This window comes from Phoxinus phoxinus (genome assembly GCF_949152265.1).
Source record: "Phoxinus phoxinus genome assembly, chromosome: 10".
In the NCBI taxonomy this organism is placed as follows: Eukaryota; Metazoa; Chordata; class Actinopteri; order Cypriniformes; family Leuciscidae; genus Phoxinus; species Phoxinus phoxinus.
This window is the reverse complement of record NC_136885.1, coordinates 2,236,238-2,251,564: the sequence shown is the minus strand read 5'-3', so window position 1 is coordinate 2,251,564 and position 15,327 is coordinate 2,236,238. Positions and strand designations below refer to the sequence as shown.

At 42.5% G+C, this 15,327-nt stretch overlaps 1 protein-coding gene across 1 annotated transcript in view; it reads left to right on the top strand.

The window, feature by feature from the left end:
- Positions 1-15,327, top strand: part of LOC307005390 (NACHT, LRR and PYD domains-containing protein 3-like) — a 274,937-nt gene that overhangs the window by 169,815 nt on the left and 89,795 nt on the right. The window contains exon 6 of the mRNA XM_079625507.1: positions 11,477-13,204. Coding sequence (XP_079481633.1) covers positions 11,477-13,204 — 1,728 coding nt within the window. The remainder of the gene's footprint in view (positions 1-11,476; positions 13,205-15,327) is intronic.

Sequence of the window (15,327 nt, the reverse complement as noted above, 5' to 3'; positions counted from 1 at the left end):
TTTCGGCTTAAATATTTGTATTGTGTGGTAGCTGTTTTATAAAAGCAATAAGGTACTCGAGGCTAGTGCTGTATCGTGAATGAGTCATGGCTGAAAGGATTACTCCTCTTTGCATCGTGCCTAACGGTACGTTCACACGGGGCGTCAGCGTCAACGCTACCCATTGACTTTGAATGGGTGACGTCAAGCGTTGCCGAAAAGAATTGTGGATCTGTCGTCGGCGCTTCACTGGCGTTGCTCGCGGGAGAAGTTGAGAATTTTTCAACTTCTGCCGCGAGCAACGCCAGTGAATCGCCGCAGACGGAAGCGTCAGCCAATCAGGATCACTCTATGCAAATAAGGCGGCAGCCAATCACGTTCATGAAGCTTGTTGCTGACGCTGCTGTGACCATGCCACTTCAGCCACGCCTTCCGTCAAGCGTTGACGCTGACGCCCCGTGTGAACGTACCGTAACATCACACTTCAGCTGTGACTTATTCACGATACAGCACAGCCTCTCGTACCTTATTGCTTAATTATTTGATTGTCAATCATTTTAACAGGACATTCTCACTTTGATAGTCACATACTTTGAAAGCTCTCCCGATGTAACAGCTGTTGAGCCTAAAAAAAACCTGTTGTACTCTCAGGAAGGGAAAAAAAACAGTTAAACAACAATGAAAGAGACAGTGTAAACTTGTAAAATGCAAAAATGTTTTTTTTTTTTTTTTTTTTTTTGCGCGGGGGTGGGGGGGGGGGAGGGGGGGTTGGAGGAGGAGATGGGTGTGAGAAATGAAATGAACTGCTTTCTGTAGAAGACAGCAAAACCTGAAAAGAAACAGAACAGAAACGGACATTAGGGCACAGGGACTACAATTATGGTGATGTGATGAAAATGTCATAATACAACTTAAGAAACCATATTAATACTAACCAAGGAGAAGTGCAGCAGAAAATGCAGGTTGTGCTCTAATCAGTCAGTCTGAAAAAATAACAATGACAACATAATGAAAAATTAGTAAACTCAAGTCAACTATGCATAACTTCTTTGCATGTTCAATATTAATTATATATTTTTATCTATATGTAGAACATAACTTTATATATAATGTATTTTTCTTTTCTTTATTTCTATTTTCAAGAAGCCAAGTTATGCGGCCTAAAACCGGTGATGGACTGGCCATCCAGCAAGGATGGGTAAATGTGATCTTAATTATTTGTAGCATAAACACAGGTTTTATTTTAATGCTTCTATGATCCTGATAATTTTTTAACTAACTATTTCCTTATCAAGAATCCAAATCTGAAGCATTGTGCATTTCTGGCCATGTCCCTAATTAAACCTTTACCTTTAAAATGCAGCAAGGAATAATTGTGAAAACAGTATTCTGAAACAGAGAAACAAGAGTGTCATAAAACTCAACACCACACTCACAACTCATGTAACTTGCACTTCATTGCAAATAATGATAACACTGCACAATTCAAACCCAGCTGTAATTCAGGAGAAAATATTTTTTCAGAACGCTGCACGTAAAACCTTGCTATTCCTTCCTTTTACCATCGTGTCATTTGATTTTGATCAACTGCGCGAGGAAGAGAGAAAGGCAGCGCTTTGAAAACGATGCGTGCGTCCGGTGCTCGCTCTCGCTGCTCGCTCACCGATCAAAGGCTTTGGTGACCGCCAAAAAAAAAAATCAATGCAGGAAAAACCCTGAAACAAAGCTATCTACAGTGCAAAATGAATTTCTTACATACATTATATTATGCACTTTGTGGTTTATGATTAGATAATTGTCAGTGAGCGTGCACTGAAATCAGTTCTCACCGGATTCCTTCACCGGTGACTAATCTAACGTTAACCGCCTTCATGCATTTTTAAACTCAGCAGAAACGCGTGTGATTGGCTGTAACTGCTCAACGCATGCCTTGGATTGACACGAACAATTATATAATGCATCAATCGACATTATTGGATCATAATTCTTTTCCATATTGCACTGAAATATAGTGAATTTATTTTTAATTGATAAAAGTTGCACTTAAGGAGTTTGGTCAGTTTTTGAGTCTGAAAAATAATCTATAATGTCCCAGGGTTAAACACAAGAAAAACATATGTCTCTCCATCACTCCTCAATACACTGTGAATGTCATCAACGTAGTAATCGATGCGTTATGCGTCACATCATGCGTTAATATTTACCATAAATGTCTGCCAATATAGTGAAGCTGCCGTATGAACCCATTCAAACTGATTATCAACGCAGATTTGTGTTAGTACATCAACCACGTGACGGCAAGGCGCGAAAGCAAGGTTACCTCAGATCAATCTTAATAACAGTTATACAGTAATTCAACTCCCGTTATATTAAATAAAGCCAACTACAGAGCAAAATGCATTTCTTAAACATTATATTTACACTTTGATGTATAAGATCAGATCAATACAGCGAGCGAGCACTGAATCAGTTCTCACCGGATTTCTTCACCGGTGACTAATGTAACGCCAGCCATCTTTGATTAGTCTAGCAGCTACACGAGGAAACTTCGACGAAGCGACCTGCATAAATCGACGATTTTCATTCTAATATCTATGCATTTATATGCATGAAAGTAAAATACAACAAACTGCGAGTTGCCTATCAGAAGTATACTATTAACTTTTACGTCATCACATAACCTGTCATTAAGGATGCTTTAGCTTAAAATATGCACCAAAATGAATAGCCTACACTCCTCACACAGTGTAAATAAATTGTAAGCTACACAAACAGCAAAAAACAAAGGACGTAATATCCATAAGACACACACAAAATATAATTCACGTTTTCACACAAAGAAGATAGAAGTGTGGCTAGCTGTAGACATTATCATAGATTAACGTTACCCTCAGTCTTTACAGAGAAAATATTAGCTTCGGTGTGAACAAATCTACAAAACTACAACTCATATTATAAGATGAATAATATTACCAACATTTAATTGCAATAAAGAGCTGCATTTGACAATACAAGACTTTATAAACCAGCATATTTGAAAATAACCGCCTGTACTCACCTCTGTCAGGAGAAGAGTGGGTGCGGTTGATCAGTGGTGCTCCGTGAACTCGCTCTCGCAGCCAATCAGCAGCGAGCTTAGATTGTACGACCAATAGCATCACACATTCTAGTGAAGAGTCGGTCAAGAACGATTCGTTCATTGTGAACAAATCTTTCAAATGACTCTTACCGAGTTGTCTCCAAAATGTCCGCTCACTCGTTCACTCATTCACTAAACAGTGTATGGCATTTGAGTGCACTTAGCCGGCTATATCTGGAAAGAGTGAATTAATTCTGTTTCGTCACAAGCACGCACTCACGTAGTGATGAAACTCCTTTTATCTGACCTGTTACTTACTTTATAAAATAATATTAATAACAATCATAATTACTTTATTTTGTAATTATATACCACTTTGTAGTTTTATCGATTGAATTGGTTTATCATCCGTAATATGTGTATAATCATTAAATACAACTGCAAACCAAAAAATATACACACAATAACAAGGTTAAATTATTTAATGTATTTATAGTCTAGTAAAGTTTTTTTTTTTTTTTTAGAAGCTCATGCTTACAGATGACGTGGTCATTGAGACGTTATGATTGCATTCAAATTCATCACAAATTATTAAAACACCTGGCTGTTAGTAAGACACATTACATTGTGGCAATGCCTAAATGATATATTTTAATAATAAACAATAACATGCTTATATAATTTGCCTTATTAATATAATTCCATTTAATTTTAAAATGCATCTATATGATATTGTCTCTATATTTTAATGTTGATTAAAGTTATGATTAATAAAAAGTGTGATTACATACGCTGTGATTACATTCGCTGTGATTACCTATGGCTGAATTACATACGCTGTGATTAGCATCTTGTTAGCATGTTTATGTGTTTGTGTTTAGGCGGTTGCTAATATATTCTGGGTGGTTGCTAGGGCATATCTGAGCGGTTTCTAGGCTGTTCTGGTCAGTTGTTAGGGTGTTCTGGGAGGTTGCTATGGTGTTCTGAATGGTTGCTAGGGCATTGCTAGGTGGTTGCTAGGCTATTCTGGGTGGTTGCGAGGGCATTGCTAGGGTGTTTTGGGTGGTTGCTATGGTGTTGCTAGGCGGTTGCTAGGGTATTTTGGGTGGTTGCTAGGACGATGCTAGGTGGTTGCTAGGGTGTTCTGGGTGGCTGCTGGGCGGTTGCTAGGGTATTATGGGTAGTTGCTAGGGTGTTCTGGATGGTTGCTAGGCGGTTGCTAGGGTGTTCTGGATGGTTGCTAAGCAGTTGCTAGGCGGTTGTTAGGGTGTTCTGGGTGGTTGCTAGGCGGATGCTAGGTGGTTGCTAGGGTGTTCTGGGCGGTTGCTAGGCAGTTGCTAGGGTGTTCTGGGTGGTTGCTAGGAGGTTGCTAGGGTGTTCTGGGTGGTTGCTAGGCGGTTGCTAGGGTGTTCTGGGTGGTTGCTAGGCGGTTGCTAGGGTGTTCTGGGTGGTTGCTAGGCGGTTGCTAGGCGGTTGCTAGGGTGTTCTGGGTGGTTGCTAGGCGGTTGCTAGGTGGTTGCTAGGCGGTTTCTAGGGTGTTCTGGGTGGTTGCTAGGCGGTTGCTAGGGTGTTCTGGGTGGTTACTAGGCAGTTGCTAGGCGGTTGCTAGGGTGTTCTGGGTGGTTGCTAGGCGGTTGCTAAGTGGTTGCTACGCTGTTGCTAGGGTGTTCTGGGTGGTCGCTAGGCGGTTGCTAGGCGGTTGCTAGGGTATTCTGGGTGGTTGCTAGGGTGTTGCTAGGGTGTTCTGGGTGGTTGCTAGGGCGTTGCTAGGCAGTTGCTAGGGTATTCTGGGTAGTTGCTATGGTGTTACTAGGTGGTTGGTAGTTGTCACAGATGGTTACTATGGAGTTTGTAGCATTTTCTTGGCATGATTTAGCACTTAGCTAATCAAAATTAGCATGTAGCTATTCACTGCTAGCATGTGTAGCATGTAGCAAGTCCTGTTTGCTAGCATGAGTCAAAAGAGCCAACCCCCATCTCTATACGATGTTCTGATGCAGAGATATACGCCTTGCAAAACGGTTGCTAGGGTAATCTGTTTGGTTGCTAGGGAGTGTCTTGGCATTTGCCAATCATGAAGCTCCAAAGTCAGTGTGAATGTATAAACCAACCCCCATCTCTATACGATGTTTTGATGCAGAGATATAGGTCTTGCAAAATGGTTGCTAGGGTACTCTCTTTTGTTGCTAGGGAGTGGCTTGGCAGCTGCCAATCATGAAACTCCAAAGGCTGCTTGTCAGTATGAATGATATAAACCAACTCCCACGTCTCTGTGACATTCAGAATGGAAGATATCCCTCTTTGGATTTTGGTTGCTAAGGTGCTCGACAATGGTTGCTAGGGAGGGGCTAGGATGTGTTGAGGTGATTGGGGATTGGCTGTTTGCTGCCCCGAGTCAAACGAGCCCACCCTCATGTTTCTATGACACTTATTTCCTGAGATATCCCTTTGATGTCTTTCAATGGAAGTCTATGGAGCTTGTTGCTAAGGAGCTCTAAATGGTTGCTAGGGCGTCGCTTGAAAGCTTCACAATGATCCTGAGAGACTGATTGGTCGTCTGAGTAAAATGAGCCCGCCCCCTTATCTCTATGACACTGTGATCCAGAGTTATGTTCAATACAAATGCGGTTTCTATGGTGTAGGACAGCCCATTTCATGGGCTGTCCTACACCATAGTACGTGAATGGGGCAACTTTGGGCCGGTCCTGCCCCCCAGGGGTGCAACTTTTACCCCATTGTGTGGTATGTTGTTACAGAGCCTACCAGCCTCTTCAAATGTGATCCAGAGTTATGTTCAATAGAATATCGCTTACTATGGTGTAGGACAGCCCATTTCATGGGCTGTCCTACACCATAGTACTTCATTGGGGCAACTTTGGGCCCCTCCTGCCCCCCAGGGGTGCAAATTTTACCCCATTTTGTGGTATGTTCTTACAGAGCCTGCCAGTCTCTTTAAATGTGCCAAATTACACGTTTCTGCGACTTCCTTGCTCTGAGCTATGAGTCTGTGAATTTTGGTTGCTAAGGGGCTCAACAATGGTTGCTAGGGAGGGGCTAGGATGTGTTGAGGTGATTGGGGATTGGCTGTTTGCTGCCCCGAGTCAAACGAGCCCACCCTCATGTTTCTATGACACTTATTTCCTGAGATATCCCTTTGATGTCTTTCAATGGAAGTCTATGGAGCTTGTTGCTAAGGAGCTCTAAATGGTTGCTAGGGCGTCGCTTGAAAGCTTCACAATGATCCTGAGAGACTGATTGGTCGTCTGAGTAAAATGAGCCCGCCCCCTTGTCTCTATGACACTGTGATCCAGAGTTATGTTCAATACAAATGCGGTTTCTATGGTGTAGGACAGCCCATTTCATGGGCTGTCCTACACCATAGTACGTGAATGGGGCAACTTTGGGCCGGTCCTGCCCCCCAGGGGTGCAACTTTTACCCCATTGTGTGGTATGTTGTTACAGAGCCTACCAGCCTCTTCAAATGTGATCCAGAGTTATGTTCAATAGAATATCGCTTACTATGGTGTAGGACAGCCCATTTCATGGGCTGTCCTACACCATAGTACTTCATTGGGGCAAATTTGGGCCCCTCCTGCCCCCCAGGGGTGCAACTTTTACCCCATTGTGTGGTATGTTCTTACAGAGCCTGCCAGTCTCTTTAAATGTGCCAAATTACACGTTTCTGCGACATCCTTGCTCTGAGCTATGAGTCTGTGAACTTTTGTTGCTAAGCTGCTCGACAATGGTTGCTAGGGCGTGGCTTGATAGCTTCACAATGATCCTGAGATGCTGATTGGTCTTCTGAGTAAAATGAGCCCGCCCCCTTGTCTCTGTGACACTGTGATCCAGAGTTATGTTCAATGCAAAATCGCTTACTATGGTGTAGGACGGCCCATTTCATGGGCCGTCCTACACCATGTTAAGTCTATGGGCCAAATTTGGGCCGGTCCTGCCCCCCAGGGGTGCAACTTTTACCCCATTTTGAGGTATGGTCTTACAGAGCCTGCCAGCCTCTTCAAATGTGGCAAATTTCACGTTTCTGCGACATCCTCTCTCGGAGCTACGACTCGTCAAAATTTGACGCAATGTTAAGTCTATGGGACTTTTTGGGCCGCTTTTTCGCCCCTGGGGCGACCACCGCACCCCCGATCGCTTATAAAAGTCATAGCACACGATTCCCGAATAGGCCGCACGTTTTGACACCTCATTCAGGGGTGTGTGACAAACGGTCCAGGAGGAGTAGCGCGCCAAACTTTTGTGTGGAAGAATAAAAATAAAAATAAAAAGAATAATAAGTATGAGCAATAACACTAATGTTGCTTTGCCTATAGGCAAGCACCATTAATAACTAGAACGTACATTTCCAGAAGAAAATGTGAATGGTGCTTGCAGTGGCAAAACTCACCACTCGGTTGCTAGAGTGTGGTACATGATTGCATACGAGCCAACAACCATGTCTGTACGATGTTCTGCTGCTGAGGTATGGCTTATTCATGTTTTGGGTTGGTTGCTAGGGTGTTCTGGGTGGTTACTAGGGTGTTTTGGGTGGTTGCTAGGCAGTTGCTAGGGTGTTCTAGGTGGTTACTAGGCAGTTGCTTGGGTGTTCTGGGTGGTTGCTAGGGTGTTCTGGGTGGTTGCTAGGCGGTTGCTAGGGAGTTCTGAGGTATTTTGGGTGGTTGCTAGGGTGTTGCTAGGGAGTTCTAAGGTATTTTGGGTGGTTGCTATGGTGTTACTAGGGAGTTCTGAGGTATTTTGGGTGGTTGCTAGGGAGTTATGAGGTATTTTGGGTGGTTGCTATGGTGTTGCTAGGGAGTTCTAAGGTATTTTGGGTGGTTGTTAGGGTGTTATGGGTGGTTGCTAGGGTGTTCTAAGGTGTTTTGGGTGGTTGCTATGGTGTTGCTAGGGAGTTCTAAGGTATTTTGGTTGGTTGCTAGGGTGTTGCTAGGGAGTTCTAAGGTATTTTGAGTGGTTGTGTTATTAAACGAGTGCATTATAATGAGTGCACGAGGCCTGCGGCCTCGTGCCTATAGCCTATGGTTGCTAGGGTGCTGTAACTGGTTGCTATGGTGTGGCTATGAAGATTTTAGGCCATTACTTATTGGCTGCTGGATAATATAAATCCTCTGAGGGAGAGAGAGGGGGAGACATGCAGGGGTGTCAGGCCCTTTGTGTCTGTGTGTGTGAAAAATGACAGTTGGGATTTGAATTTCTGAAAATTCCGCAATGTTAAGTCAATGGGACTTTTTTGGCCGCTTTTTCGTCCGCTGTGCGAACATCGTACACCCGATCGCTTAGAAAAGATATAGCACACCTCTCCTCAATGGGCCGGTCGATTTGACACCTCACTCAGGGGTCTGTGACAAACGGTGCGGGGCGAGTTTCGCGCCAAAAAAGCGGCAGAATAATAAGAATAAGAACTAGAACGTACATTTCCAGAAGAAAATGTGAATGGTGCTTGCAGTGGCAAAACTCACCACTCGGTTGCTAGAGTGTGGTACATGATCGCATACGAGCCAACAACCATGTCTGTACGATGTTCTGCTGCTGAGATATGGCTTATTCATGTTGTTCGGTTGGTTGCTAGGGTGTTCTGGGTGGTTACTAGGGTGTTTTGGGTGGTTGCTAGGCAGTTGCTAGGGTGTTCTAGGTGGTTGCTAGGCAGTTGCTAGGGTGTTCTGGGTGGTTGCTAGGCGGTTGCTAGGGTGTTCTGGGTGGTTGCTAGGCGGTTGCTAGGGTGTTCTGGGTGGTTGCTAGGGTGTTCTGGGTGGTTGCTAGGGTATTTTGGGTGGTTGCTAGGGTGTTATGGGTGGTTGCTATGGTGTTGCTAGGGAGTTATAAGGTATTTTGGGTGGTTGCTAGGGTGTTATGTGTGGTTCCTAGGGTGTTCTAAGGTGTTTTCGGTGGTTGCTAGGGTGTTGCTAGGGAGTTCTAAGGTATTTTGGGTGGTTGCTAGGGTGTTGCCAGGGAGTTCTAAGGTATTTTGAGTGGTTGCTATGGTGTTGCTAGGGAGTTCTGAGGTATTTTGGATGGTTGCTAGGGTGTTATGGGTGTTTAAAATCTCTATTAAACGAGTGCATTATAATGAGTGCACGAGGCCTGCGGCCTCGTGCCTATGAGTGAGTTTTTATAGAGTATTTAAAATCTCTATTAAACGAGTGCATTATAATGAGTGCACGAGGCCTGCGGCCTCGTGCCTATAGCCTATGGTTGCTAGGGTGCTGTAACTGGTTGCTATGGTGTGGCTATGAAGATTTTAGGCCATTACTTATTGGCTGCTGGATAATATAAATCCTCTGAGGGAGAGAGAGGGGCAGACATGCAGGGGTGTCAGGCCCTTTGTGTCTGTGTGTGTGAAAAATGACAGTTGGGATTTGAATTTCTGAAAATTCCGCAATGTTAAGTCAATGGGACTTTTTTGGCCGCTTTTTCGTCCGCTGTGCGAACATCGTACACCCGATCGCTTAGAAAAGATATAGCACACCTCTCCTCAATGAGCCGGTCGTTTTGACACCTCACTCAGGGGTCTGTGACAAACGGTGCGGGGCGAGTTTCGCGCCGAACTTTGTCCAGAATAATAAGAATAAAAAAAATAATAAGTATGCAAGATAACACTAATGTTGCTTTGCCTATAGGCAAGCACCATTAATAAAAATAAGTATGAGCAATAACACTAATGTTGCTTTGCCTATAGGCAAGCACCATTAATAAGTATGAGCAATAACACTAATGTTGCTTTGCCTATAGGCAAGCACCATTAATAATAAGTATGTGAGATAACACTAATGTTGCTTTGCCTATAGGCAAGCACCATTAATAAGTATGACGGATAACAATAATGATGCCTTGCTAAAGCAAGCACCATTAATAAGTATGACGGATAACAATAATGATGCCTTGCTAAAGCAAGCACCATTAATAAGTATGAGCAATAACACTAATGTTGCTTTGCCTATAGGCAAGCACCATTAATAATAAGTATGAGCAATAACACTAATGTTGCTTTGCCTATGGCAAGCACCATTAATAATAAGTATGACGGATAACAATAATGATGCCTTGCTAAAGCAAGCACCATTAATAATGATGCCTTGCTAAAGCAAGCACCATTAATAAGTATGAGCAATAACAATAATGATGCCTTGCTAAAGCAAGCACCATTAATAATAAGTATGACGGATAACAATAATGATGCCTTGCTAAAGCAAGCACCATTAATAAGTATGAGCAATAACACTAATGTTGCTTTGCCATAGGCAAGCACCATTAATAATAAGTATGTGAGATAACACTAATGTTGCTTTGCCTATGGCAAGCACCATTAATAAGTATGAGCAATAACAATACTGTTGCCTTGCTAAAGCAAGCACCAGTAATAAGTATGAGCAATAACAATACTGTTGCCTTGCTAAAGCAAGCACCAGTAATTAAGCTTCATTTGTCAACATTCATTAGGTAACCTGACCTAACAGTATTAGGAGCTGTCAAAAAATAAAGACTGAAAAGATGTGACGATATAAACACGTTTTATTTTTTTATTTTTTCAAAAATAAAAATGTAACATGTTTCCTGTAGTTTTTTTGTTTGTTATATTTCGATACATTTTGTTTGCACCATGTGAAAAAGACTGACAAGATATGAAGATATTAACATTTTAATTGTATCATTTCAGTTTTTTTTTTTATCAAAATTTAACCTACTGTTCCCTGACTGTAGTTTTTTATTATTTTTTATACATTTCGATACTTTTTGTTTGCACATTTGGTACTGCAGAATTTCAAGCAGTGTTTTTTAATACAATTGTTTCAATTGGCTTAACTTTTGAGGCTGGTTATTTGTCACCTGTGGTATTGATTTAGTATCGCTACCGAGGTATTAGATTCTGGTATCGTACCGAAGCCAAAATTGTGGTATCGAGCCATCCCTAGTCCCACTATACAGCAAACAAATAATATATCTTGTAATATCCAGCGTCGCGTTAGTTCAGGCAGGACACGTCAGCCAAGCTCGCATCAGCTGATAGCCAGCGGTTCCTGCCGTGTACCAATCCAGTGTCGACATCTATCACAGCGGCACATATACACTCTCTCTCCTTCAGCGTCTCCTCCAGCGCATCGCTGCGCGCATTTAAACTCCCACCTCCACCCAACTCAACTCTTAATCATTCCGACTATTCTTCCTGTACAGTTCAATACACTGCAAGCTTTTCTGTCATGTATTTGTATTTTCACAACTCATGTAATTGAGGATTGTAATTATATATACAGGTGTGGGAGTTTTGCCCAGAACAGAACCACACCGCCAACACTAACTGTGTGCTATAATTGTAATACATTTATATACTTGGCGAAGCGGTCCTGACTGAATTATGGTTATTTCATTCTGTGACCTGTGTAATAATGTTGTATTTTAATCCTACAGCCACGACTCTAAACCTGCTGAAGTCCTCAACACATTGAGATCAAATCTGAGACAGAAGTTTGAGTGTGTGTGTGAGGGAATATCAAAGCAGGGAAACCCAACACTCCTGAACGAGATCTACACAGAGCTCTACATCACAGAGAGTGGAAGTGGAGAGATCAATAATGAGCATGAGGTGAGACAGATTGAGACACAGTCCAGGAGAGCAGAAGCAGAGGACACACCGATCAAATGCAGTGCCATCTTTACACCTTTACCTGGACAAGACAAACCCATCAGAACTGTGCTGACAAAGGGAGTCGCTGGCATTGGAAAAACCGTCTCTGTGCAGAAGCTCATCCTGGACTGGGCTGAAGGGACAGAGAATCAGGACGTCCAGCTCATATTTCCACTGGCTTTCAGAGAGCTCAACTTCATGAAGGACAAAACACTCAGTCTTTCAGATCTTCTTCATCGCTTCTTCCCTGAAAGCAAAGAACTGGACATATCCAGTGATGAGTATAAAGTGCTGTTCATCTTTGATGGTCTGGATGAGTGTCGTCTGCCTCTGGATTTCCAGAGCGATGTGAGGTTGTGTGATGTGACTGAATCCGCCTCAGTGGACGAGCTGCTGGTGAACCTCATTGTGGGGAATCTGCTTCCCTCGTCTCTCATCTGGATCACCTCCAGACCAGCAGCAGCGGATCTCGTCCCCGCGGAGTGTGTCCATCGAGTGACAGAGGTACGAGGCTTCAGTGACACACAGAAGCAGGAATACTTCAGGAAGAGAATCAGTGATCAGCGTCTGGCCGACAGGATCATCTCACACCTGAAGTCCTCGAGGAGCCTCTTTATTATGTGCCACATCCCCGTGTTCTGCTGGATCTCAGCCACTGTTCTAGAGGAGATGTGCAGTGAAGCAGAGACAGGAGAGATTCCCAAGACTCTCACTCAGATGTACACACACTTCCTGATCATTCAGACCAACATCAAACATGAGAAGGACTATGAGAAGAAAGTGAAAGATGAAGACATGATTGTCAAACTGGGGAAACTGGCGTATCGGCAGCTTGAGAAAGGCCACCTGATCTTCTATGAGGAAGACCTGAGCGAGTGTGGCATTGATGAGGCAGAAGCATCAGTTTACTCAGGATTGTGCACTCAGATCTTCAGAGAGGAGTTGGGCTTGTGTCAGGGGAAAGTCTTCTGCTTTGTTCATCTGAGCATTCAGGAGCATCTAGCAGCTCTATATGTGCATCTCTCCTTTATCAACTATAACATCAGTGTGTTTGACCAGATTACCAAACCAACTAATGGAGACACAGTTTCTCTATCTGATCTCCACCAGAGAGCTGTGGATGAGGCTTTACACAGTAGAAATGGGCATCTGGACCTTTTCCTCCGTTTCCTTCTGGGTCTGTCAGTGAAGTCCAATCAGAGTCTCTTACAAGAACTAAACACACAGACAGCAAACCGCTCTCACAGCAATGAGAAAACAGTCGGCTATATTAAAGAGAAGATCAGTGAGAATCCCTCTCCAGATAAATACATCAATCTGTTCCACTGTCTGAATGAACTGGGTGATCTTTCTCTAGTGAACAAAGCTAAACCTCATGCAAGCTATGGAGGATTACGTGATGTGAAACTCTCCTCGTCTCAGTGGTCAGCTTTAGTGTTTGTGTTGTTGTCCTCAGAGGAGACACTACAGATGTTTGACCTGAAGAGCTTAATTGGAGTCAGAGATGATCGGTAAGTAACACTGAGTGCAATCATTACAGTCTAAAACATTATGAACAAAGAGAAACTCAGAGATCAGAGGTGTTTAAATCTAGGGCACAGACTGATTTCTGGGATATTGTACATAGGGGTGTAAATCGGACAGTTCATCACGATACGATATCGATTCTCTCAGCTAGCGATATGATATTTGCTGATATCTCAAAAAATTATGCGATACGATTACGATTCGATTCGATTCAGGGCTATATCGGTCGATTAATCGATATTTAGATATTATGTTCACACAACCAGTTACGTTTTTTATTAACTCTCCCAATTGGGACATTTACAACAGAAGAGGTCATTTGCAACATTTTCATAAATCATGTTTTTTTATTTTTTTATTGTCAAGTCAAGTCAAGAATATTTGTATAGCGCTTTTCACAATACAGATTGTATTACAGCAGCTTCACAGTATTAATTAAAATAATAATAAAACGTCCATGTTTGGTAATGCTGATCAATAGTATTATTGATTGATTCAATTAAATTGAATATTAAATTAATATTGAATATATATAGTGCATTCCAAGTAATATCAATCAAACTGCAGCTGGGATGTTTTGATTAATAATAATAATAAAAAAATAGGTAAATTACAAAATGAAAGTTAATTGAAAGTATGTTTTTATATATTAAAAGTTTGTTAAAAGCATTCACATTTCATGTTTCTGAGTTAAACAAAAGCAAGTAATTGCTATTATAAATAATACAACACTCGTATAAATAAGTATAAATAAAGGCTTAACCTCTAAAGTTCCATGAAAAGGTTTCAGCTTTTATTTTCCTTTTACGCACAGAAGAAGATATCACAGGTTCATCAAGTTCGTTGAAATTATCCATCCTCGATCACTTGATGAGACTCCTCTTAGCTAGCGCGTCTTTTCAAAGTGACATCTGACCTGAATACTGCGCGCTGAGTCGCTAAAACGGACTTATCGTGTTGTGTTCACGGTGCGACTGCTTGTCGGTTTCTGCTGTAAAACATGAACTCGCGATGCCTTGACAGTAGACAATAGCCTACCGGCTTTTGTGACAAAACGTGTTTAGGGTTCAGTCAGTCTTGTCAGGCGTCTATTTCAGCTGAGGAGATTAACGTTATAAAGACACACCGGCAGAGAGTATGGTTGGTGAGTAAACGAAAATGTGCGCTTTGGCGGGAGGATGTTACGTGAGAATATGGAGAGTGTCAAAATAAAGGTGTATATCGATATTTTACGTGTGAAATCAATGCATCGTATCGTTAGACGTTATATCGATGTATCGTTACACCCCTAATTGTACATAATTTGCGGGTGTTCCTCAAACCGTGGCTGTGTCCTAGTAAGGCTGCACATCTCGACTGCACGTCATCAAGCGCCTCTGAAGGCCGTCTCAGTTTGAAGGATCTTTTGAAGACCGACTTCATTTTGTCTTTAATTCAGATCATTTTGAAGATGCATCAAGTGTATCCTTCGTGTTCTTCAATCTCCCACAATCCTTTGCACACATTCTAATTCATGTAAAAGAACTGATGGGAAATGAGTCGGCACCACTGATCTATATAATGACTGGATAGCTCATGACGTCATAAACATAGACAGTATATAAGATGGACACAGCGACCCCATAGGTTTCAACGGAGAGAAGTGAAGTCAATTAGAAGCATCACTTCCTGATCGCCAGGCGAACTGCGCAGACTCAAACTGAGCTTGACGACGTAGATGTGACGTGAGCAACCTGTAGGTCTTCTAGTCGCTGTGCCGAGAGAAATCTGAATCATTCCCTTCCGAATCTCGCAGAGACGGAGAGCGTGAGCATTAGCTGTCCATGAGCTAGCAGCGGGAGCAACTTTATCACTCTCCGTGGGCTTCTCCCTTGACTTTATGCCTCCACGTCCTCCCGATTGCATGCGAGCTTCTCCTCCTGTCCATACGGTAATTTATCGACTTGTGCGACAGAGTCGCGCGGTTATGACGCAATCGTTAGCCTATTTTTACAAAAACTGCTTCTACGGGGCCATAACGTAAGATACAAGGTAATGGAGCATTTTATACATTGTCGAGTTTCTTTAGAAATAAATAATGGACAAACGGTGTCTTTGAACGCCTCCG